The 26,019-nt window shown below is 33.6% G+C and overlaps 2 protein-coding genes across 5 annotated transcripts in view; both read right to left on the bottom strand.

The window, feature by feature from the left end:
- Nucleotides 1-1,146: 1,146 nt before the first annotated feature.
- On the bottom strand, nt 1,147-19,115 carry LOC126717490 (ankyrin repeat-containing protein At5g02620-like). The gene is made up of 4 exons (XM_050419238.1): nt 19,015-19,115; nt 9,029-9,639; nt 2,064-2,596; nt 1,147-1,786 (listed from the first exon to the last, which is right to left on the bottom strand). The coding sequence occupies exons 2-4, from the start codon at nt 9,603-9,605 to the stop codon at nt 1,265-1,267; spliced, it is 1,632 nt and encodes a 543-aa protein (XP_050275195.1). The 5' UTR covers nt 9,606-9,639; nt 19,015-19,115; the 3' UTR covers nt 1,147-1,264.
- A 5,563-nt stretch (nt 19,116-24,678) lies between these two features.
- The window catches only part of LOC126717486 (ankyrin repeat-containing protein At5g02620-like), an 87,516-nt gene continuing 86,175 nt past the window's right edge, over nt 24,679-26,019 (bottom strand). For 2 of the 4 annotated variants that reach the window (XR_007652618.1, XR_007652619.1), the window contains one exon: nt 24,679-25,038. Coding sequence is in view for 2 of the 4 variants with exons in the window: in XM_050419232.1 (XP_050275189.1) it covers nt 25,097-25,735 (639 nt within the window). In the remaining 2 variants the exon portion in view is untranslated. Of the gene's footprint in view, nt 25,736-26,019 lie in introns of all 4 variants that reach the window. The other 2 variants (XM_050419231.1, XM_050419232.1) reach the window with 2 other exon arrangements.

The following is a 26,019-nucleotide window of genomic DNA, read 5'->3' as shown; positions in this document are numbered from 1 at the left end:
TACAGTAGCATCATCAACAAGGCATTAACATCAAGTACATTTATCATGTTCATCAATCAAGAAAGTTCACCATGTTCGTCAACTAAATTAAATGCATGTTCATGTAATTATGCATGACTTACCTCGTTTATCTCATAGCACCATGCACCTATGTATCAATGTATGTCCATGTTCATATGAATGTTCATGTGACTCAACCATGATATAAACCCATATTATCAATTCAACAATTAAAGCATGTGAAACATGTTATTCTACTAATCCTAAACCTAAACATGTGAAAACTAGACTTGACGAGACCTAAACATGTGATTAAAATTAATCAAAACAAACAAAAAACAAAAATCCTAAAATAAAGTTAACTAGCTTAGTGGGTGAGCTCAGACAAGAGAGAGAGAGAGAGAGAGAGAGAGAGAGAGAGAGAGTTTAAAAAGAAAACAAGAGTGAGTTAGGGTCCATTTGGTAATATTGTTTTAGTAACGTTATTTATATTTTTTGGAAATACGTGTGGGTGAAAAAGTGTGTGAAAATACGTATAATGTTGTTTAAAAACTGAAAACTGTTGTTTAAGTGCATGTACCAAACACCTCTTTAGAGTTTAGAGAAATTATGAATTGCTACTATAGAAGTTTTTTTAAGGGTATTTATTTTTGTTATTGTTTGGGCTAATTTCTTATTTGGTTGATCACGCTAATTTTGTTATTTAAAGATGGTAAGAATTTTGTTTGGGGCCAAGATGAATTTTTTTGTATTCAAATTCAAAACCATCATAAAATATATAAAATATTAAAGTTATTTTAAAAAAAAATTCTTGGGGTGCCATGGCACCCCTTGATCTTTAGGTAGTTCTATTCCAACTAAGAAGGGCGTTGAAGGGTTATCAACAAGCTCATTATTGAAAGAATAATGTCACAAACACAACATTTTTTGAATTCCCACTGGACTGGCTATTTCTGTATAAACTAAAATTTGAATATACTAAATAAATTTGCACCAAACATACATACATACATATACTAAGAGATATTTAATATTTTAAAAACTCATAAATATATAACATAATCATTATATTCTATATTAAGGATTTTTATTATTACATGAATAAACGGTTTTCTGATTTTTTTTTTTTTTCTAAAGTTAAAATTCACAAATAAATGAAAGAAATAATTTAACAATTAGATACACTCTAATTTATTTCCAAATTTTATTGTTTGTATACAAATTTTCATAATGGATGAATAAATCAGCTTTGACATTCAACTTTTTAGGGGAGGGCAGTTGGCGGCCCTTTAGCTTCGAGTCCGGTCATGATTGCTGCCATGCTCATCACATAGGCAAAGAACATAAAGTAAATGCAACAATAAGTTAAAGGCCCTAGAGAGCGGTTAATTGGTCCGCTCATTTTTTTGGGCTTGTTCTTAGGAGATGTCTTCGACATTGAATTCATAAAGTGGATCATCATTACTGCAGCTGAGGCAATAAAGGAGATTGAATCAAACGCCAGAAAAATTTTAAAGAATATGTTGTTTTGTAAAATTGCGGTGCCCGTTTTGTCGTCATATCCGCCTGGCACTTGCAAAGCTGCTGCAAATGTGACAGTTGTAATGATCGTTATTGACGTTAAACTGAATTTCGAAATATCCTGGTCATCTGATGCGCCTTCTGCCTCCTTTCCTTTGGAAATATTCTGGTCATCTGATGCGCCTTCGATCTTGATAATCCGCTCTTCTTTCGTAGTCTGGACGCCATCCACTTGTTTCAAATTCCAGATTCCCATAATTAGTACCTGCAAGCGATTTAGACGAAAATGTTACTAACTAATCACTACAAAACGTGAAATTCTTGATTTCAGAAGCTAGAGTGGCCTTCTGCATAAGAAGTTTTTAATTGGTATAACTTATTAAGAGTTTGGAGTTGCATGTGCACAAATGCCGTAGGAACACTGCAAATAATCACAGCTTGATACACCGACCGGAGTACGGAGTACTGGGCAAAAACTATACCCAAAATATATATACTTTAATCTATATATATTCACTATGCATAATTTTAGGAGGTATTACCTTTTCTAACCGCAAAAGCTGGTTATCTAATTGAACAATGTCAGCAGTGATCATCCCTTCCTCGTTCATAGCCAACTTGTCCACTCTCCTGTCACGTGCAAGCATCGCTAATATTGTATAATGCCTATTGATTGCAGCTAGATGAAAAGCCGTGTTTCCATCTTTATCTTTCTCATTTATGAGATCCCCAAAAGCTAATTCCTTGAGTAATATATTCACCGCAATTACGCTTCCGCTTTCCACGGCAACATGAAGAACCGTCCTACTTTTCTTGACGTCCAACAATTCACAAGCATATGGGCATCTTTTAATGATTGCTCTCATTACGCCTCCATTTCCTTTCTTAGCCGAACTGTGAAGAGCAGACAAACCTTCTTTGTCAGTTTTGTATGCAACGGAGTCATTCTTTTGCAAAAATAGTTCGACAACGTCTACATTGCCAATATGTGCAGCATAATGAAGAGGAATTCTGCCAGAGTCATCCGTTTCCAGAATTGCATGTGGAAATTTTTCCAACATCTTGTGCACAAAATCTACAAGGAGAGAGAATTATGTTGTTTTGAGTTATCCGAAAGTGTGGTGCACATTGCATTTATCAAAGTAATATAATCTATTATTTTATCAAAATTATACATCAACTTCACTTATCAATAAAATTATCCGAAAATCTTAATCTACCCAAGTAAAGACATATTCAACACATAAATTAATAATTAAATATTAGCTATTCAAAGACTGATTTCATGTAGAAAATCAAATTCCATTCTATAGGCATAGAATTTAACCAAAAAGAGAGAATTTTTATATAAAAAAATGTTTTAATTTACATTGAGTAAGACAATGCATTGTATAGGAAATATGAGATCTACTTTCAAAGTTTGATTTTGGAGCTAAGAGAGATTTTTTTTAGTTTCTAACTCTATAGGTAATTAAGTAGCTAATGTTGACAATATACCGTGTGAAGTATTAATTGGTTTACAAAAACTAAAACATTGATTTATTATGGGAAATTGATTACCAATGATAATTCGATGCTCACGTAAGGTTTTGTTTTGTTTTTTTGTTGTTGTTGTTGTTGCTGAACCAATTGACGTTTAACTTGGGTTGGATTTCTAATTGGCCCACAAAATTATGGACCTTATTGTGATGGAGGAGAGAACACAACTAGAGATGGCCAAACTAAGCAAGTATGCGAGAACCCAACTCAACCCTATTCGAATGGGATGAGTTTTATCCACTCCGTTCGGATATCAGGGGAGTGGGGCGGGTTTTCCTCCATACCAGATTTTGAAAAGTTGGGTTCGGGTATTACCCAAACCCAACCCTTAATAAGGAACAATTTTTTATTTTTTTGTATAGTAATTTTTCATGAGTTATCAGGGGAGCGGGGCGGGTTTTCCTCCATACCCAATTTTTTCTTTTGTTGTAAGAGTTATTCTTTAGGGTATGTTTGGTACACTGAATGTGGATTACAACAGGAATGGTAATCTTTATTACCGGGAATAAAATATGTTGTAATTGAATAACTAAACCTATTCATTAGTTTGGTTGTGAGTTGTAACATTAAAATAAAATTTATGATCTATTTTAGGAAATATCTCATTCATACAATTATATTTCCTAGAAAATAATATATTTTAAATTTTAGAGAGATGAGTTATTTTTTTATGATTTTTTATTTCCATAATTGTTAGTTGGATATGAAAAGTTTATTTATTTGGAAATATATTAATGTTAGAAATTATTACATCTACTAAGGAATAGCTATTACAACTCTTTTAGAAATGAATAGTTATTCCTCATTTAAAAGAATAACTATTCATAAGGAATGATCATTCCCTGTAAGAAAAACATAACCAAACTATTGAATAGCTAAATCATAGGAATAACTATTACATTACAGTGACTATTACAGTCTACTAAACGTGCCCTTATTTGTGAAATCAAATCCCTCCTATCATAAGTCTAATCTTCACTTGGATGGAAAGTATTGTTGTCATTATGATACGTGAGCAAGCAAAAGTATAGGAGGAGAAGTTAGCTGCAATTTGTGCTCCATCAATAATTCAATTTAAGTTGAATTTTGAATGGTTCTGGAGAAGAGAGATGGGTAAACTTGGCCATGGAAACTGTTTGGCCTACCTCTTATTTAGTGATGATTAACGGTGAGACGAGAGGTTTAATTAATCCGTCCTGAGGGATAAAACAAAGTGCTCCACTATCACCTTATTTATTCCTTATTTGAGCAGAAGGTCTTTCTGCAATGTTAGGGAAGGCAAAGGAACACAAAAATTTACAAAGGTATTTCATCTAGTAGGGATGGAGTTCGTATTTTCCATTTTTTATTTGCAGATGATAGTCTATTGTTTTGCTAGGCAACTATTGAGGAGTGCCAAAACTTAACATTTTAGGGGTCTATGAGGCTTGCTTCAGGCCAAGCAATTAATAAAGAAAAAACATATTTATTCTTCAGTTAAACGCATGGGTATATATTAGGGGGGGCTATCCAAAATATGCTAGGGACTTAAGTCAAGATTGATTGTGAGAAGTAGCTTGGTTTACTAATGGTTATGGGTAGATCTAAAGTGAATACTTTCAAAGGTCTATAGGAAAAAATAGTCAAGAGAGTATTGGGCTGGAAGGAGAAGTTTATAACTTTATATCCAAGGTGGGACGAAATATCTTGATTAAAAATACTGCACATGCAATTCTTACCTATACTATGGGTATCTTCAAAATCCCTAAGAACTTTTGTGACAACATAACTCCATGCTTGCTATGTATTGGTGGAGCCAGACTTATGAAAAGAAGATTCGTTGGGTAAATTGGAGCAAACTCTATACCCAAAAAATAAAGGAGGAATGAACTAGAGATTGATCCATAATACAAACTACTTATTTTACAGGGTGTATAAAACAAGGGGATATATATATATTTTTTTTTTCCCAAAATAACACTAAAATTCAAACAATTTAGTTAGCACATTTTCAAAATTATTTAGCAAACTAACATCTCGAGCACAAGGGGCTTGATTTTGATGTGCTAAATTGAGTATAATGAACTCGAGTTCTATGCGCAGAACTTGAGCATTACAAACTCGTGTAGAAGGAAGAAACCCAGACTGAACAAAGAAGAAACACAAACTAGAAGAAAAATGAAGAAGAAAACCAAACAAGAAACACTAAGAAACAACAAACCACGAAGAAGGAACAAACCGAAGAGATCAAACCCAAACAGGAACCACAAAGAAGGCAAACCCTACAAACCTATATCTCCCTAAGCCAAACCATTCAGCTCAGATAGAACCCAAGCAGCGATGGCGAAGGTTCTAGGAGGCGGTGACAGTGAACCTCTAGGTGAATGAAGAAGGAACAAACTGAAGAGATCAAAATCAAACAGAAACCACAAAGAAGGTAAACCCCGCGAACCCAGATCTCCTTAACCCAAACCATTCAGCTCAGACTGAACCCAAGCAGTGACGACAAAGGTTCCAGGAGGTGGCGGTAGCAGTGATGAAGCTCCAGCCAAAGGTTTTCCTCTAATTCCTTCATTTTCTTCTCTGGGTCTTTGGGTATGACGATGTTTCGTTGTTTTTCTTGATTGGGTATTTGGTTTGATGATGTTTCATTGTTTCTCTCTCTAGTGCTTTAGGGGAATCAAGTCTTAAAAACTCGAGTTCCATGGAACTCAATTTCACCATACTCAATTTAGCACAACAAAATCAAGTCCCTTGCACTCAAAATGTTAATTTGCTAAATAGTTTTGAAAATGTGCTAACTAAAGAAATTATTTGAAATTCAGTGTTATTTTGAAAAAAAATCCAAAACAATTTATTTTATAGATTATTCTTTCATGGAGGCAGCTTTGGGTAACAACTCCTCCCATGTGTGGCGAAGCTTGTTGTCTACTAGGGAGGTTATCCATGAGGGCTCAATGTGGAGGGTTGGAGACGGAAGATATATTGAGCAAGGGGAAACACAAATGGCTACCACCCCTGAGGTTGTTACTGGTGTAGTCCCACCTTTCATACGGGTTAGAGATCTTCTTGATGTCGACACAATGCAATGGGATCAAGGAAAATTTTATGATCTTTTCGACCCTCCAACTTGGCAAGAAATCTTGGCCATACCCTTGAATAACATGGCTTCAAGAGATTCTCTCATGTGGTAGGAAATTTTTTTATTTCCAATAAAGACAGCATAGCAGATAGCCCTCCGACTGAAACAACAGCCAAGTGGGAACATTCTCTAGAAAGGGTGGATGGAGCTACGTTGAAGAAAGTGTGGCCTCTTAATGTGCCTCCCAAGTCCGAAAATCAATAATACTACAACTTTACTCAAAAGCTATGGTAACTTTTAAAGGAGGGTGGATTCCTATAAAATACTTGATTGAGGTAATTTTCTCTCAAAATTTTCCTAAGAATTTATATATAAGGAAATATGTTAATAAGGGAAATTCTTAGGTATACCCAGAGTATGAAGAAAAAGAAATGGTATTCTCTCATCTCACATTTATAGTGGACCTCACCATGAATTTAATGATTGAATCTCACCATGAATGTGAGAAGAGGGAGTACAATTCTCAGTCACTCCACAAGTATAAGTGCTTGTGGGCTGTGGGAGGTAAGGGTCATGGTTCAAGTCTCTAGGAGAGAGCTTCACACACATATATACTTAGATTAGGTTAGAGTAGAATTCTATCTTGTATGAAAAAAAAAAAAAAAAAAGTACCTAAGAATTATTTGTTAAATAAGAATATATTACATCAATCTTCCTATTAATTAATAATTGATTTTGTTTTTGCATGTTAACCTTCCTATAGTTTGCAAGATTATGTCAATCGTGTACTTTAAAAAAAAAAAAAAAATCCTTAGCTTATTTGATCATTTGTACATATTTAGAACGTTTAATTATTTTGTTTGACACTTTAATTAGAATTGCTGATTATAGCTTAGAAATTAAAAAAAAAAAAAAAAAAAAAACTTTTATTTGACACTTTAATTACCAAGATGAAAAAAAAAAAAAAGAGCATATAAAAGGTTTTTTTTTTTTTTTTTTTTAAAAAGGGGTGGTGTTGAAGACTTTTATAATTAAAGAGTAAAAAAAAAAAAAAAAAAGCAAAAAACGAAACAAAATTCAGGTTGGGTTGGGTATGGGTATCTGTGAATAAGAAATTCGGGTGGAAATCAGGTTAGGCGATGATAGAGTTTTGGATTGGGTATCCATGAATAAATTTTTCGGGTGATTTGGGACCTTTGGGTACACCTAACCCAAACCCTGCTCAGGGCCACCTATACACAACCCATCTTAGTCACTACCCAAAACCATCCCCCAAAATAAGATAAGAGGCATTGGCCTAGCCAGTCTTGAAAGTTCGTATGGAATTTGGCTTTCATCCTTAAACAATCAACAAATCTTTTTTCGTTCCTAAATTATCAAATACTTTACACTTTATATTCTTCAGTCCTCTACTATAGACCTCCTATCCAATGTGTCTAGCAGAGTAGCTAAGTAATACTCTCTAATAATTATTACGTAATAGTTATTTCGACATGGAGCACTAAAATAAATAAATAGAAAGAAGAATTTAGTTTATCCAACGGGGACCATAAACTTTAAAAATAAATTAATAATGAAAAGCTAATTAGTATCAAGATCTCTGATTGGGGCTATTTCCCACAATTTAAAAAGAGTTTCAGAAATGACAAACTTTTTTTTTTTTTTTTTTTTTTTTTTGCGCAACAGAAATGCCAAACTTGAAAGATCACATTATACGTACAAATCATAATAGAGAAAACAACCTCTCAAAGATACTTCAACAACAAGCATACATCTTATTCAATAGAAGATTTCATGTTGATTCTCTAAAAAAAAAAAAATGTCATGCTATGCAAATTTGTATATTGATAACATAGTGTTTGTTTATTTAGACTCCTTAAACCAGATTGTTTAACCTAATATATTGTCCAAGTGATAACTTAGGTTAATTATTTATATCTAGGTTAAACAATAATAAATCATATCAAGCATAGCAGCGGAAAAGTAAATAACACTACGATATGATGATCTAGGAAAACCAATGAAACAAACCGTTTCAAAGTAAAAACATGGGGAGGATTTGACCTAGCAATCCTCAAGGTAAAACAAATTCATTGTAAGAGAATCGAAGTTTTTACAATCAGATTTAACCCTAAATCTATTGCTACTTCAAGTAGTAACTTACTGACACGACCATGTGCAAGTTTCAAATCCACGGACTCGCTCTCTTTTTGGACTTACTGCAATACAAGCACTCACACTTGTGACTTTGAGATCTCACTCAAAGGTTTCAGATCACATTCACTTGTTGATCTTTGTAGCAGCAACTTGGTTCTACCAATGCTTGATTGCAGATCTTGCTCTAGTAAATGTTTGTGTAGTTAGAAGGTACAATACTTCTCAGATTTCACAAAGAGTAACACACAAGTCTTTCAAAGATCTCCAAAATATAGCTAGGATTTCCCTTTTATATGTGGACAAGTTATATTGAAATCTTAAACGTTTTCGCGAGCCTGGGCCTTATTTAAAAATTCTGCAGAATATGATTTCTGCGATTTTTGATCATTCAAATCTAATTTTTGATGGATCGAACTTAGCAAATTCTAACTCTTCTTTTCTACAATCAACTTAAACTTAAAGCTCGAAACATGCACCTTTGAGCAATGCCTAATACATAAACTAGACATGTTTTGTTCTCGGTTTGCCAACACATACAAAATAGAATTCTAAACACATTTAATCCGAAATCTTTAGAACCTAACACTGGATTGTTGAGCACAAAAAATTCCGCATTATGTTGTCTGTTGTACAAGTACAATCAGCACAAACTTCTTTGGCTAAGTTAAGTAAAACTCATCCAAAAAAAGAAAAAAAGAAAAGAAAAAAGAGCAATAGAAAACATCTGGAGATATAGTTGATGATAATTACCACTTTTTGCGAGATTAATGACTGCAGAATGCAAGACATTCTTCCCTTTCCTTCCCCCATATCCGCAATCTGCAACGGTTTTTATGATGTGAAGAGCAATTTGGTAGAAACGTCGATCCACTGCTAGGAAGAGAGGGGATTCCCCATAAATATTTGTAAACAAAGTCAACCCTGGATCTTCCCGAATTAGCAACTCCACAATGGCGTAATGATTATATTTTATAGCCTCATGCAGTGCTGTACTCTTCTCATGATTTTGCTTCCTCAGTAGCTCCATTCTCATTTCAACTTCTTGGCTGTTTGCAAACATTATTAGCAGCTTTGTCATGTCCGAATGCCCTAAGCTTGCTGCAATATGTAGTGCAGTGTTGCCTTCGCAATTTGTTTTATACAAAAGTGATGGCTTCAGATCGAGGACCCTTTTCATGATCTGTACATTTCCAAATTTTGCTGCCACATGAAGAATAGTACTGTTCCTCCCCTTTGTCCCCTGCTCGAGGTTTAAAATCCCATCTCTATTTTCATCAAAGAATCTGTCATTCGCAGAAATTGCAGCATTGAACAAAATATCATCCATTGCTACGAATTTCTTCTTGAATCTCAATCGTGACCTTGGCTTGGCAATCAGAAAAAGAATGAATCTTATAAATCATATTAAGGGTTTATATTAGGGTTTAATGTGACATGTTCACAACTTATATGTGCAACTAGGAAAAAGACAAAATAGTAAAATTTAAAATGCCTCCACTTTCATAGAAGTTAATCTTCGAATGCAAATGTTTTGTTTCATTTTTTGTGTTTCACTCTATCTTCTATTAATCATAATTTGCATTGTAATTATTTGACTTTTCTTTTCAAATAACTTAATTGAGTTTAAAATAAATAAATAAATTTAAATTGATAACAAGTTGTAATTGGGAAAATATAAAAAAAAAAATACAAAAAACTGAACAAAGGATTTGTATAAATTACGGAGAAATTAGTATCCTTCTGCGCTAAGTAACCTTCCTGTTAACCTACATGCATGTATTGCCTCTATTAATTATGCGCATTGATTTGTGACATTTGTCAATGACTAACATATTGGATATGAAACTAAGAATCTAAGATGCATGTATACAAAAAAAAATTTTAAAAAAATCTAAGATGCATGGGTGTTTGTATTAAATCACTTTTTTTCCATGGTACTCCTCAAACCTAAATTGCTCGAAGCCCATATCATATTGAGACTGCAAAGCTTTTTGGCATATTAGTATGGACGTCGGATAAATAGGGGTAGAAGAAGCCAAGCTAGGACTTTATTGTTGGAGGCTGAATAGAAGCCGTAATCATTAAGCATTTTTTTTCTTATATATATATTTACTTTGAAACCAATTAATCCATATATAAAAGAAATATTTTGACGTAAATTACAAATTATTCCATTATGATTTGACTACCATATTTAATGGAAAAACTTTCAATTGATATAGTTGATAACTTAAAGTTTATATTAATATAAAATTATTAGGATGCGGTCGAAATTAACAAAATTATTATTCTTTTTTTTTTTTTTTTTTGAGAAGCTTGTTATTGTTCTTTTCAAGCCTCAAAATTATATATGTTGAAGATATCAAGGTTAGGGGTCACAAGACTAGTCACTGACCCTTTAATCCTAACCAATCCAACCGATCTCACCCGACCCAAAGGGTCATAGGCAATTTCAATGTGTGGCTTGATCGCTAGTGGGTTTTATCTGCCTTAAAAAGTAGGTTAATAGTCGAGTATTGGGTTTTGGGGAAATGCAATCGAGTAACCAAACTTGAGGGAAAAGCATATTTAACCCATAAAAACTTGATGAAAAAAAGAAAGAAACTGCACACAAGCGCCCCCGCCAACAACCCCCCCCCCAAAGCAGAAATATTAGGCTTAGCGGTAGACTTTCTTATGCTTAAATGAGTAAATGTAGTGTGCTTAAATTCTAGATGGGTTATAAGAGTTGAGATTAAGATTGGAAATAAGTTGTGGTAGAGCCACACATTTGTCATTTGGGCAAGATTTCTGTCATGGGGCTTATTTGTACTTGATGCTGATTGTGAGAACATGAAATAAGTCTAGTACTTCTTTTGCTTATTTGTACTTGATTCTAATTATGAGAACATGGAATAAAGCTAGTACTTCTTTTGATTATATGGCCAAGTAGTACTTCTTTGATTATATTGTTGAGTCTTTGGGTATTTGGCATGGTGGAATGAAACAAATAAGTTCAACTCCAACTTAACTAATTAAGAGTACTTAAAAGGTGAAATATGTGTAGAGGTGTAAAAACGTTAAAAACTTTCATATGGTTGAAAGGAGTCTTGGACTGTTAGAAGTCACCCATAGTGGCTTATGTTGGGGGGACCACAATTTGACTCCCTACAACCACTCTAAAAACAGTCCCACGTGGCGTGATGTTGAATGCCATAAAAGATTTGAATGTGTCTTCCTCATCACCAATTGGTTTTGAGGTGAAATGACACAGCTTACAGTTCGACAGCTTAGGCAAAAAATTTATATTACAACAAGCTCTTAACAATGGCATAAAAAGCTTAATAAAGCTTTGGTTTTTGATAGAACTGTTGTGAATAAACTTGATAGATGTATGAATAAAAAATAAAAACTTTTTGGTGATAGTGATGTTTTCATGTGCCTATATGTGGATGACATGCTATTTTGAGAGTTGATATAAATTACTAAAGACCTTTCATTCTTTGATATGAAAAAACCTTATATGGACAAATGTAACTTTGAATAAAAGGAAAAATAATAATAAAATTGGGAATCTTTCGTTGCACAATCTGAGCATGCTAAATTATTGGTGGTGTGATATTTTTAATAAATTGTACACATCCTAACATTGCATATGATGTTGGTAAAACCTTGTAGATATCTTGCCTATGAACATTTGAATGCCTCCGACTCGTCTCTTGAGATATATGAAAAGGCACCATTAACTTGGGTCTTACATCTACAGGGTGTCCAATAATATTAGAAGACTGTTGTGATACAAATTGCATATCAAATGATGATAAGACCCACTCCACTAGTAGCTATGTATTCACTCTAGGAAGGGAGCTATACTTTGTATGTTTTCTAAACAAACCTGTGATGCTTGATCAACTATGGAATTTGAGTTTGTTACCTTAGAAAAGGCATGTATTAAAGTTGAGAAATCTACTTGCTGAAATACTACTATCATCATATTATTGTATTTTGATTTACAAGCTATAAATACGTGTGGAAAAACTAAGCTTTATAATGGGAAGAAGAGGCATATGCGCCTAAGGCACAACATAGTGTGACAACTTATAAGTAATGGTGTAATTGCCATGGATCGAGTTTGTGTGGTTAGAAAATAATTTGCAAATCCTCTTACTAAAAGGGATAACTAGACAAATAGTCTATGATACATCGAGGGGGATGAGACCTAAGCCCATTGAGTGAATCACCCATGATGACAACCTAACCTTTGTTTAAAAGGTTCAATGGGCATTATGGAGAGATTCAAGATTGCACTATCAGTGAGAATGAGATCTCATTGTCCCTCCCTATGGTGTAGATAGTGCTCACTACCAAACTAATGAGGTTGAGTTCTATAACTTTTAATGAATTCATAGCCTTTAAGGGTGGTGTGTGATAGTACACACTTGATGAATTTAACTATGTGAGTATGGAGGTGGGGCTGCCTCCTATGAGAGTGAGAGCAAACTCTTTAGAGAAGTCATGAAAACCTAGGTAAGGTGCATGGCTGAAATGCGCCAAATTGAGAACTTGTCAAAGGATTTACAAGAAAAAGGTGTTTATATTCAGCGGTTTATGAATCTGGTTTAAGATCTTGTATCACCAAGAATTTGTAAACTCTAAAATATAAACACCAAGTGTTGATTCAAGTCCACAAGACATCAGCACTAATTCATCTTGTGACTACCCATTTCTTACTCTATAAAATAACGAAAATTTCAAAACAAGTGGGGGATTGTTGGGTATGTTTTTCAAATTTAAAAGGAAACTAATTTTATTAAATGGTGGGTAATTTCTAGTGCCACCTGGATTGCTATTGACTAAAATTAGTAGATGTGATTGGTGAGAATTAAACTCACCAACCCCACCATCAGCTTTACCCCATACCCATGGCCTTCTCTCTTTATTCACAAACAAAATCAGCCCCTCCATAATATCATCACTTTCCTTTCTTACTTTCACCTATCTTGCCTTAACCAATTCAAATCCCTAGCAAATATCCCTATAATACCAGTAGATGCTGAAGGAAATTAAAGGGATAATTATGGAGTGCTTATATCATGATAGATTCTTAAATTTGTGTTGGGTTTTGTCAACTCTTTTGATGAAAATATTCCATTGGCTCTTCTATATAACCAAAAGGCCATTCCTCTTTCAAACGTGTAAGAAGTAGAAGGAAAAAAATAGAGTTCATCTAATATTTACTTTCCTCTATCTTTCTTCAATCTTTATATTGGGCATCCAATGACAAGTTTGAAGTTCTATTTGTGAGTGCACACTAACAAAGCTACTGTTGTATCCTGTAGAGCGACCGCCTAAGCCATTTGCTTTGATGGAGTCATTCTAGTGGGGGCGAAATTGCTTCTTTAGGACAGTGGATTAAGTTCCATGCCTCGACTCAAATCAATAAGTTTATATCTCTCTACACTCTCATCTTATATCTCTAATTTGTTTTGTATTTTGTTAATTAATTTGGGCAAATTTCAAACCTTATTTCCAATACGAGGGAATAACAAAATGTTATTTTTAGAACTTTTTCTCCTCTATATATACTATTCTTACTATGCAGAGTAGTATAAAAGACAATTTTGTCTTGGCTTCTTGTTGTTGATGGATTGAAGGAGAGCATGAATGGTAGGATGATTCAATGAACTAGGGTTTGTGTTTGGTTGGTGGAGGAATGTTCGAAAATATTTTTTTGGGTAAATGGAGAAGGGTTTCTAGGTGCTTTTTGGTGTCTTCAATGTTGATTATATACATGGTAGAGCTCAAGATCTTAGATTTCAATTAGAAAACTTTAATTTTAAAGTTATCCAACTCATATTTATCACATAAGATGATAATATAAGAGTACAAATTAGAATAATCGAGTTAATTACTGAATTAAAATTAATATATGGACAAAGATTTCCTCTAAGGCCATTAATTTGGAGAATTTAATTTCATTTAACCCCTAATTATATGGAAATTCATAAATACATTAACGTGTATTAAATAAAATTATTTATGAAATTAATTAATTAACAAGATGCATGATTAATTAAATAGGTAATTTGACTAAAAATATATATGAATGATTATTTGAATTTTCATGTAGTTTTGTAAACCAATTTGGAAATGAACTATGTCCTATAGATAGTGGACAATGGTGTATAAGATGATTAAAGTCTAACCCAAAAAAAAAAAAAGATAATTAAAGTGGTCACTATTGGGCAACTTTTCACACATGGGCATCTTGCTATCAAATATGTAATAGGTATCATAGCAAGAGACTCATCATTTCTTGGGTGGCAAGGCTTCAAATGACCCACAAACCAAGGAAGTCAATATCGTACCGGAGGCTGTACCGGTTTGGCCAACGGTACGATATATTTCGGATACCGATCAATACCGGTGTATCGTTTTGGGTTTACCGCTATTTTTTACTATTTTATACAATATGCAATGTTATATTTCTGATAACTCAATATATCACTTTGGCAACTTTTTATATTTTTTGGTGGAGTTGGAGCATTAGAAGCAGTGAAGTTATATAGTTATTTTAGTTTCACCAAAACACAAAAATGCATGTTACAATAATGAAGTTATAAGTAGAATTTTTTAAAATTTTATTTTTAAAATTATAATAAGTTACTGACTCACCCAGTCAACTACTGGAAGTCCTAACTCATTAGGATTTTTTTTTTTCATTCTTTTTTTTACTCCACACATCTTGCTTACAGTTGTAGCCCATTAGTCTAAAATTATAAGTTTATTTTTTTTTTTATTCTTTTTTTCACCTCCACACATTTTGCTTTGAAGTCTTGTCACTTGCTTCTTGACTAACTACTTTTCTACTTTCAAGTGAGTGTACCAAAACTAAAAAGAGATAGACACACGTTAATTGAAGAAGATGAAGGGGTTGTAGAAACAGAGGCTAGCAAAACAAAGGAAAAGAAGAAGAAATGCGTAGCAAAGACAAATACGAAGAAGAGGAGAGAAAACCGAGGTAAGAGTGAGGAGGTGGATCTTGAAATTTGGGGGTTTTCTGAGTTTTTATTGTTTCGCCCGATATCTATTTTTCGGCCGAAACCCGGTATTTATCCCAGTATGTCCGAAACGGCTTTGGTACAGTCGGTATTTAAACCGAAATGAAACAAGAGCATTTCTGAACCGGCCTAAGCACCGGTACGGCAAATTCCGGCGGTACCAGCCAGTACGGTACGAAATTAACTTCCTTGCCACAAACACAATATTAACCCCACACAATTTTATGGAGGTTAATTTTTAGGATAAATTAATGGGTTTGTGTCAATATGGGTCAACTCGCTATGATAGATTGATAAATGATCAATTTGGTTATATTGATAAAATTTTCATTGTTACTCTATGGTACCTACCATTTTCAAGGTTTTGAAACCCGGACCGTTCATTGAACCGTAAAAGGGAGAGGTTCAAGGTTTTTAAGGTCGAACCGAGGTTGAACCGGGGTCGAACCGTGATGATGTCATAATTAATTTAATAATTAATAAAAATAAAAATAAAGGTATTAAATCCATAAATATTAATAAAATTGACTAAAATATTTTTAAAAATTGAAACAAACTTTAAAATAAATTTTATTATTTATTCTTATTATACCTAAATTATATAAATTAATGAATTAACTATAACGTTTTTTTTTTTAAAAGTCCAAATAAGAGGAGAGATGATGAGATTTATTATTAAATAAAAAAGACTAAAGTAAAAAACTCAAATATAAACTTTTTTTTTTTTTGAGAGAAAGGTAGAAATATATATAGCATGATAAAAGTTCTTACCAAAAAAAAAAAAAAAAAAAAGTTTACAGCTGTGCTCAAACAAATAGACATGCTTAGTGCCACCTCGGCTTAGTGTAGCCAGTCCGAGTATGTTCTAGTAGTGTTGAGCATAAAACAGTGCCACACATAAAAATAGGAAATAAATTAGTAAAGTGGGATTTGACTATTTGCATTTTGCAAAATAGGAACCAGAAGGTTCCTTTTCAAATTTAATTTCACTCATCCATTCTGACTCCACCCACGTGATTTCTGATTTATCTATTCCCAATGCTTTTTTACTTTTACTATGTGAAGCTTTATTTCCTCGAGCACTAGCATTGAAAAATGCTAATGCCATATTTAGGTCCTTTTTAGCATTTTTTGGTTCAAAATGTGCTGCATCAAAGGATGCTAAACACAGGAATGGTAAAAAATTATACCATTGTGCTACAGTACAATTCTATCTTTAGAATTGTACTGTAGCACAATTGTAAAAAAAATATATATATTTTAATCAACCCAAAATTTCTCTCTCCTCCCATAAATTCTGTAATCTTCTCTCTCCTCATTCTCTCTTTCTCATCTGCTCTCTCCGTTCTCTTCATTCTCTCTTTCTCACCGCTCCGTTCTCTTCATTCTCTCAAGCACCGGTCACCGCTCCGTTCTCTTCATTCTCTCTTTCTCATCGGCTCATCTGCTCTTCAAGCACCGGTCACCGCTCATCTGCTCTTTCCTCTTTCAAACCCAAACATCATCCATCTTCTCATCTGCTTTTTTTTTTTTTTTTTTGGCTATGACCGGGGCTTAAAAGAAGTGGTGGGTATGGCTGAGGTGAGTTGTGGGTCACGGAGATCGGAGTGGGTCATGGCGTGGGTCACGGAGATCGGAGATCGGAGTGGGTTTTTGGCTGTGACCGGTGTTTTTGGTTGTGGTTTTTGGTTGTTTTTGGCGTGGGTCAGGTGTTTTTGGTTGTGGTTTTTGGTTGTTGTTGTGGTTTTTGTGCTTAAAGGGGTTGTGGGTCGTGGTTGGGTCCGGGGTTTGGGTCTTGGTTGGGTCGTGGGTGGGTTGTGGGTCCGGTGTTTGGGTCGTGGGTGACGGCGTGGGTGTGGTGGTTGTGGTTTTTGGCTGTGACCGGTCTTTTTGGGGCTGATTTTTGGTTATTTTTGGCTTGGGTCCGGTGTTTTAGGTTGTGGTTGTGGTTTTTGGTTGGGTCCGGCGTGGGTTCGGTGTTTTTGGTTGTGGTTGTGGTTGTGGTTTTTGTGCTTAAAGGGGTGTGGGTGGTGGTTGGGTCCGGGGTTTGGGTCGTGTTTGGGTAGTGGTTGGGTTGTGGGTTGATCAGTGGGTTGATCGGTGGTGGGTTGATGTTCAAAACGGCGGTGTGGATTCGGATCGGTGGTGGGTGTGGTGGCCGTTGTTGGCTTTGGTTTGATGGTTTGTGTGCGGCTGTGTGTGGGTCACTGTGTTGGTTCTCTGTTTTTTTTTTTTTTTTTTTTTTCCTGGCTATGACCGGTGCTTAAAGGGGTTGTGGGTGGTGGTTGGGTCCGGGGTTTGGGTCGTGTTTGTGTAGTTGTTGGGTTGTGGGTTGCTCGGTGGGTTGATCGGTGGTGGGTTGTGGGTTGCTCGGTGTGTGGCTCTGTTGATGGGTTTGTGTGGTTCTGTGAGAGGAGCTGGTGCTAGAGGTTGAGGGAGGCTGAGGAAAAAAAAAAAAAAGAAACGGTTGAAAAGCGTAGGAAAGTAGAACTGAAAAAATAAATTGGTTAAAAAGAAATAATAAAAAAAGATTAAAGAATAATATTTTAATAAGAATAGAGTTTTAGGATGTGGGAGGTATTGTAAAATGGGATGGTATAAGTAATAAAGTGACTTTTTGAGATGGTATAATAGTATAGGATAGCATTTTTCAATGCTAGTGCTCTTACACGGTTATCTAGCATTAGCCTTTCAGTTCAGTACTCCTACAGTCCTCTCTTCTTCTTCCTCCTCACAAGTCACGTCTGCAACTGCGCTCATCTATTTTTTTTTTTAATCTCATCATGCCATAAATCGGTGCTTCCTAAATTTCTTGCTTTATCTTCGGATCTTCTTTATCACTTTCTCTCTTTCTTTTTATTCTTATCTTTTTTCACTTCAGATCCATGCCAGAATTTCAGATCGGAAAATCAAATTTCACTGATGTCTTACGGTTGGACCGGCCTACGGTTTGAACGGTTTTTCAGGTCAGACCTCGGTTCAAGCGGTTCTCTTATATTTTCTATATGCCCGGTTTTCATGTATAAAAAACCGTTTTGATGGACGGTTCACGGTTAATCCGGTCGGACCGTACGGTCTGGTCCGGATTTAAAAACCATGACCATTTTCACTCCCAAAAAAAAAAAAAAAAATGAAAACCCTTCTTAGCTTATTTTAATTATTTTTTAGATTTTATATTCTAAAATTTGATTGAATTTTATTAGATTGAAATAAAATATTTGTACTTTAATTGATGTTATTGTAAATTAGAATTTGTGTTTTCAAAATATAAGATATGTTTATCATTTTTCATCATATTTTTTGAAGTAGGTAATTTGTCATGTTTATGCCAACACAATACAATATATTTATAAAAAATAAAAAATGAGTTATCTATATCAACCTAATACGGCATTTATTTATCAAGCAGGTTACCTGAGTCATATCATATCAACCTATTAAGTAAAAAGGTCATGTTACGGTAAAGAGGTTAATCGAGGGATTTGGATTGGCTGATATTGTAATCTACTACCCTTATCTTGACCCCCACACAAACATAACCTGCCAAACATAAACTATAACCCTTCTAACTTGCTACTTCTACTACGAAAATCATATCACAGTTTTCTGACAAAACTAGGTGGCTGATGCTGTTAGAAACTTCTATTAAACAATACTAAATATTAAAAAAAGAAAATAGAAAATGAGAGCTTGTACCTGCAGAGTGGTGGGTGATATAATCAATCGCTAGCTAGCTCGCCGTCACAACTTTCCTTATGATTGTCTGTACTCTCTATTCTCTAAGACACACAGTTCAAATTTATGGACGTACCCGGTACCCGGCAGGCCGTTGCCATAGTTAAGTATCTGGGAAGTACAAGCAATGAATATAATAAAACAAAGAATCCAAGTTAAGGATATATATTATAAGGGAGAAATGATAAAGAAAAGAATTTAGCAAATAAAAAGTGATTCCCACTATTGTTTGTTTGGGTCTTGTACTCTTGTAATATTTCTGTGACGTAGTCCCAAAGTGATTCTCACGAACTAGCTAATTATTATTGTTATTGAGTAGATATCGTTTTAACTAAATGTGAGTTCTTAAATCCACAAACGATTTATTAATATCCATAATGAAAAATTTTAAATCAACAATATGAAAGCAATTAAATTAATAGAATTATTATCGATAATAGACTTTAATTTTAATTTGTTTTTATAGGATATTGTAATTGTGAGATCAAAGAAATTCGTACCAACTCCACTATGTTTAATTTCTTTGAGTTGAGACTCCGTGAATTTTGATAATTAACCATGGTGATTTTTTGCTTCACTGATTGGTTGTGTCTTATCAAAGTAAGTAGAACTTTAAAGACCAAGCTTTCTACTTTTCCTTCTCTAGACATTTCCTTTGGAATATTCGAAGTTTACAATTTTTATTTATTTATTATGAACTCGTGACTTTTGCTTTTATGCTTGAGGTCTAAGACACATATTGGCTTCTCCGTATTAATCTGTACATATCCTTGATACTTTGCTTATTATATTTCAACTCTTAGACTTGGAATATTCTTATACGTACGTTACTTTAATCATTTAGTTACGCTGTGTTCTTTCTTGACTTTATATATTTAATCTTATATACTTGTAATTTATAGTTCGTGAATTATATTAGTAGCTCCTGCCTATGCACTAAGAAAAAAGCTGTGATGCAGATTTTGTTGTTCTTATATATTTTGTGGAAGTTCTACGTGTCCTCTGTTATCCATGGCGCCAGTGTAGGGAAATCCATGCCAATGCATGACAAGTTATTGTGGTAAAAGTTGTGGACTTTTTTTTATGTCCCTCATATTACTCTTTACAATATTTTATAGTAAATGATTAAAATGATGGATGCAAAGCATCAACGTGTAATCTTACTCTTCTGAAAAAAAAAAGTATGGGAATAAGGGATATAATAAAGGGAACTATGTAGTAAGGATTTTGAAAAAGAAAAGAACAGTAAGGGATAAGATTCAATAAAGGTGCCATGAACTCAGGGGCGGCGCCACCTTATGGTCAGGGTGGTCCTAGGACCACCCTGACTTGAAAAAAAGAAAAAATTTATACATAATAATTTAAAATTTTATATTTATCTACCTTTAAAAAAAATTTTAGGAACACCCTGAATTTTTTTTTATGTCAATAAAATTAAATTTTGATTCATAATTTGAGCAACTTAACAATATATTAGAGTCTTTCAATTCTTTTAATTTTTGCTTTAAGTAAAAGGCTATGCCCCCTAGAAAATAATGACCGGCCCCCAATTCTTTCTAGGATCTCTACTTAGTCCAATAGATAACCCAAAGTCCTCAAATAAAATACTAGTTAGCTCTCCCAATTGTCCAAATGATTTGTTGTCAATCCAAATATCCAATAGACAATAATCCACACCCTCAAAATACCGTCTTTTACCACTCATTTTCAAACAAAAATTTACTTTTTTTTTTCATCATTCTCAATCTCAAGAAGCAACCTACATGATTCTCAAAGAAAATAGAAGTAATCCCTACTACTTTTTCTCCTGCTGATACAAGCCCACAGTGCCTTACGTTTCTTTAGTCTCATTGTTGATTGCTCTAAACACATTAACTCTCTTCTCAACAAGGGTAGAAATCAAATAAACTCCTTTCATCTAAAAAAAAAAACTATCCATATTTGCTTTCAGTTCTAGCTTCTTCTTGTGTCTGGTTTGTTTGTTTCTTCAACATCATATGGGTATTTAGATTTATGCTTTTTATATATATGATAATGGTCATTTAGTTTTATGAATATGCTTTGTTTATTAAGTTGTTCAATTTGTTGTATTGCTATATGATAATATATTATATCTCTTTCCATATCATCATTTTTTTTTTTAATTTGAAATTAGGAGCTGAATAATTCATTAAAAAATAAGAAAATTTTCAATATTATGGATAATGATGGGTTGATGGTGCTTAAAATAATAGTATACAAATTTTTGTATGTGTATTGTAAAATAGACTGCCTTTTGTACTTCCATTAATATTTAAAAATATGACAATATATCAAAGTTGATAATTTTTTATTTATAAATTATGATTTTTCTATCAATATTGCAATTTGGCCCCCCCAAGTACGTGTTCCTTGTTACGCCCTGTTCAGCAACACTAACAACAACCACAATTGAACTCCACAAGTTTTATGTTGTAAAACTTTATGCATTTGCATATTTTTTTTATTGTTGTTGTTGTTGTTGTCGTCAATATATAAAATTTTCTTTTTATTAGATTTTGTAATTTATGCTTCTCGAAGAACACCCTGAAAAAATTTCCTGGAGTCGCCACTGCATGAACTAAAATAATTTTAAAAAGGAAAAGAAAAATTCTTTTGTACTTAAAAAAAGGAAATAAACTATTCTTCTCTTATGAAAAAGAAAAAAAAAAAGAAAAGAAAAAAATCTTCTTCTGACTTTCAAAGCGTGTGTCAAGCTTCAAACTTATTTTTGTTAAGCACACTGCACATCAAGGCTAAGGGCCTTAGGACCAGTCACCAATCCTTTAAACCCCACCAACCCAACCGATGTGGTCCGACCCAATGGGGCACGAACAATTTCAAACGGTTGAGTACATATTATTTATTGTTAAATGTGTCCATGAGTATGTAGGCATTACAAAAATACAAACTAGCAGGCAATTTTTTTTTAAGAAGAAATAGTAGGCAATTAAAGTGGGCAACCAATTGATGGGGTTCGCAAGAAATGAGTCATGAAGATTGATGTATTTGCAAGGCCCACTTCTGTTTTTCACCATAAAAAAGTATTGCTAGACCCACTATGAACATCCTGTTACATTTTTTTTTTTTTTTTGAGAATCAAATGTAACAGGATGTTCATAGACCCACTATGAACATCCTGTTACATTTGATTCTCAAAAAAAAAAAAAAAACATCCTGTTACATTTGTCTAACAAAATTTTGTGGTTGATGTCCGTTTAAAAGTTATATGCCAAAAAAAAAAAAACCTAGAGCTCTTACTTGAATATATATCATTTGGTTCCACAAGCTTGCTCTGTGAATCCTCTAAGAAAACCATTTAAACAACTTTTTATTATTATATAAATACGATAGAATTTCAACTTATGACATTCGTTCTATGATGATTGCTCCATATCGTTAAATTAAGACATTAATTAATGAATTCTCTAAGAAAACCATTTAAACAACTTTTATTTATTTATTATATAAATATATATGATAGAATGTCAACTTATGACATTCATCCCATGATAATTGCTCCATATCATTAAATTAAGACATTAATTAGTTTTTGATATAAGTAGGGTTCAAACCTCAAATCTCTTATTTAACAATAATAAACTTTATTAATTGAATTAAATAAAACCCACATTTAAACAAAAATTTAGTAATAAAGAAGTAAAATCTAAAAACATATATTATATTAAGAAATTTAAACCAGGGATACAATAAATGAATTATGTACTAAAGAATATAAAATTTTAAGAAATATTCTTATTAGTTTTCTGATCAAGTGACCGGTACAAAGTACAAGCAAGAACATATTGTATTAAGAAATTCAAGTAAAGAATATATATACTAAAGTAATTATGTGCTAAATAATATAAAGAAGAAAATGAAAAAAAGTATGATCTAGAATATATTATATTAACGAATTCAAGTAAGGGATTTACTAAAGGAACTATGTACAAAATATTTTCAAAAAGGAAAGAAAAATTCTTTAGTGATCTATTGAAGTAACTTACAAAGGGAGGGGGGAACAAAAGACTCTTGAATTGTTTGTCAATTCTCAAACTTTTTTACGTTAAAGATATCAAGGTTAGGGGACATAGAACTAGTCACTAAACTTGGCCAATCCAACCAATTTGGTCCAAGTCAGAGGGTCACAAAAAGTGGGTTTTATCTACCTTAAAAAGTAGCTCGGTCCTAGGTCAAGCACTAGGCTTTGGGAAAATTCAATTGAGTAACATAACTTGACAATGAAACGTACTGGTTGTATATATTTTTTTTTGAATGAAAGTTCAATTTCAAACAAAAAAAAAAAAACATATTGCAAAATTTAACAACCCACACACCAAAAATAGAGTTACAATGGTGGTGCTATTGCTAAATTCTAGCAAAGTTATTAAAAGTTCAAAATTTTCATTTACATACTCCGTAGAATAAAGGCTTCCTAGCTTTTAACACTAAAGAATGCAACCCATCTGAAATTCTGAATAAAACACCCAAACTATTATAATCTCTAACAGATCAAAGATGTAATGCATTGACATTAATGTTTACTTGGCTACTATATTAGCTTTGAGTCTCAATCAGTGAGAAATGATGAAATTTAAATCAATTTGGATTGGTAGAGAAAACCCAAACCAAATTTGGACTAAAAATTTGAGTTTCCCACCTCTATGCCCATTGCCCAAGCCCAACCCCGGACATCTTAGTTTTAGTGAAGGAAACTTCGGTTCATGCATTTCATCAAACAGTTGTGCTTTTTGCTTCACACCAAATGCAGATTGCATAAAGAGCGAGAGATATGAGCAGCACTAATTGATTTATGAACAGCTCCATTTGAACCTCATTCTCCAACCTGGATAATCTCAACCCCAATTCGGGCCCATATCGAGGCATGGGCCTTGGAGTTGTTGGCTAACGGTAGGAAAGAGTTGTGCCACATGCGTCTTGGTTCAGGAAGGACCTGGTTGGGTCTATGCTATGCAATTGGGTTTTGGAAGTTCTGTTTTGCATTGATGGTTTTATGAGGTAGAGAGAAAGGGTAGGGAGAATAAATACTGATTGTGTAGCCTTAATGTAAAAAAACATACATATTTAAACCCAAAGAAGGCAATGTTAATGCTAATGTTAATGGTGTGAAAATAGTGTTATCTTTTGTGAAATTATGCAGAAGTATTAGATATAGGAAATTTTAGGATTTAGATTCTCTAAATTTTCTAAGGTACTCTATCAATGGATTTCTTTAAATCCTAACCACATTTTAATAATATAATAGTCTAGATTCTACTATGTCAGTATTCCACTAACAATATTTTTAAAATAGTATAATAATGTTGCAAACAGAATAATTAAGATTATTGTTAGTGCATTATCAAAAAAAAAAATTTATTATTAGTGGAATATTGACATGACAAAATCTAGACCATTAAATCATTAAAGAATGGTTAAAATTTAAGAAAATCTATTTAGTAGAGTACTTTAGGAAATCTAAAAAATCTGAATCCGAAATTTTATCAGTTTTTTCACACAAAATTTTGGATGAAAAGTTTGGTGCTTGTGACAAAATTTATATTAGATATCGAACAAAAGCTGTCTTCTTTCAATGCGGGACAAGTCTTAAAACACTAACGCAATTCATTCCTTTCATATCACAATCTACCATAATTGTGTATGGAACATTTCAAAACCAAGAACCAACTATTACATAGATTCCAAACTGTTCTTTATTATTAAGTAAAAAGAGACAGACAAACCATAAAGGCCGATAGACCAAATTGCATTGTACTTTCATGTTTCAACCCAGATACAAGCAATTTATACATAAATTATTAAACAAACTGCCAGAGGACTCTGTAGTTTCGGTAAAAATAACACATAGGTTGCAGAAATGAAGATAAGACAAGGGAAAATTAAGGTGCTACGACTACGAACCCTTAGAACTGAGGATGAAATTGATGACATGTGATTACTTACTACCTCATGGAGAGCTAGTGGGGGATCAATGTTGGAATCTTGAGCTAAGACTGAACTGAACTCAAAGGTACCACGGTAGTTTACGGGATGAGAACAGGAAAGTTTTCCTAACGATAATTGGTCTCACTAAGAAATACGAAATGGGAAAAAGAGAGGCATACACGACCTCAGGAAGCCATGAATTTTCAGTCAAGACTGATCTTGTGCCTTCTATAAAGGCAAGGACCAAACAGATGAGGGAGAATTCAGTTAATACCAAGGAGAACATTATTGGGTATGTGATACGAGTAGCTTTTGCTAAAAAAGGATACGCAAAGTTAGCAAAAATTGAGACAGCTGAAAACCCAAATGCCAACGAGTCATATATCAGAAATTTCACAAAACTGCCTTTTCCCCCTAAATTTGCCAAGCCGTCATCACCAGTTCCACCAGGAACTTGAAAGGCTGCTGCGAAAGTTACAGTTGCAATGATTGTGGCGACCACTAGATTGAAGTTGGCCAAATCCTTGATATCATCTTTTTTTTCTTCTTTGGCTTTCTTATTTTCATGTTCTTTGTCTTTCTTATCATTTTCCTCTGAAGAATTGGCTGCACCAATTCCTTCTGCCTTAGAACTCTTCACTTTTGTAGTCTGTCTGCCAACCATTGTGTCCAAACTCCATAGAACGTTGTGTCTCTCCAAATGTGACATGATTATCCTCTGCAAGTATTTAGAGAGAAATGTCACTTCCTAATGCCTAAAATTGTAATTTTCCCATTTGAGTACATGCATGATTCTTATTTTAAGTATTTCATTTTATATTTCACTGATCATTACCATATTAATCTTTACAAAAACAATCCGGAGAAATGTCACTTTCTTTGAATAAAGAGTTTGGATAGCGGTGAGTGGTGCGTTTCCAGTATTTGCGTTTTTGGTTGGGTCCTACAGTACTGTTCATGACCCAGCCAAAAACACATATATTAATGCATTTTTTAGTCCCA

The sequence above is a fragment of the Quercus robur genome, chromosome 3 (assembly GCF_932294415.1).
Source record: "Quercus robur chromosome 3, dhQueRobu3.1, whole genome shotgun sequence".
Classification (NCBI taxonomy): Eukaryota; Viridiplantae; Streptophyta; class Magnoliopsida; order Fagales; family Fagaceae; genus Quercus; species Quercus robur.
Note: the sequence above shows the minus strand (reverse complement) of the source record. Positions and strands in the feature narration are given on the sequence as shown.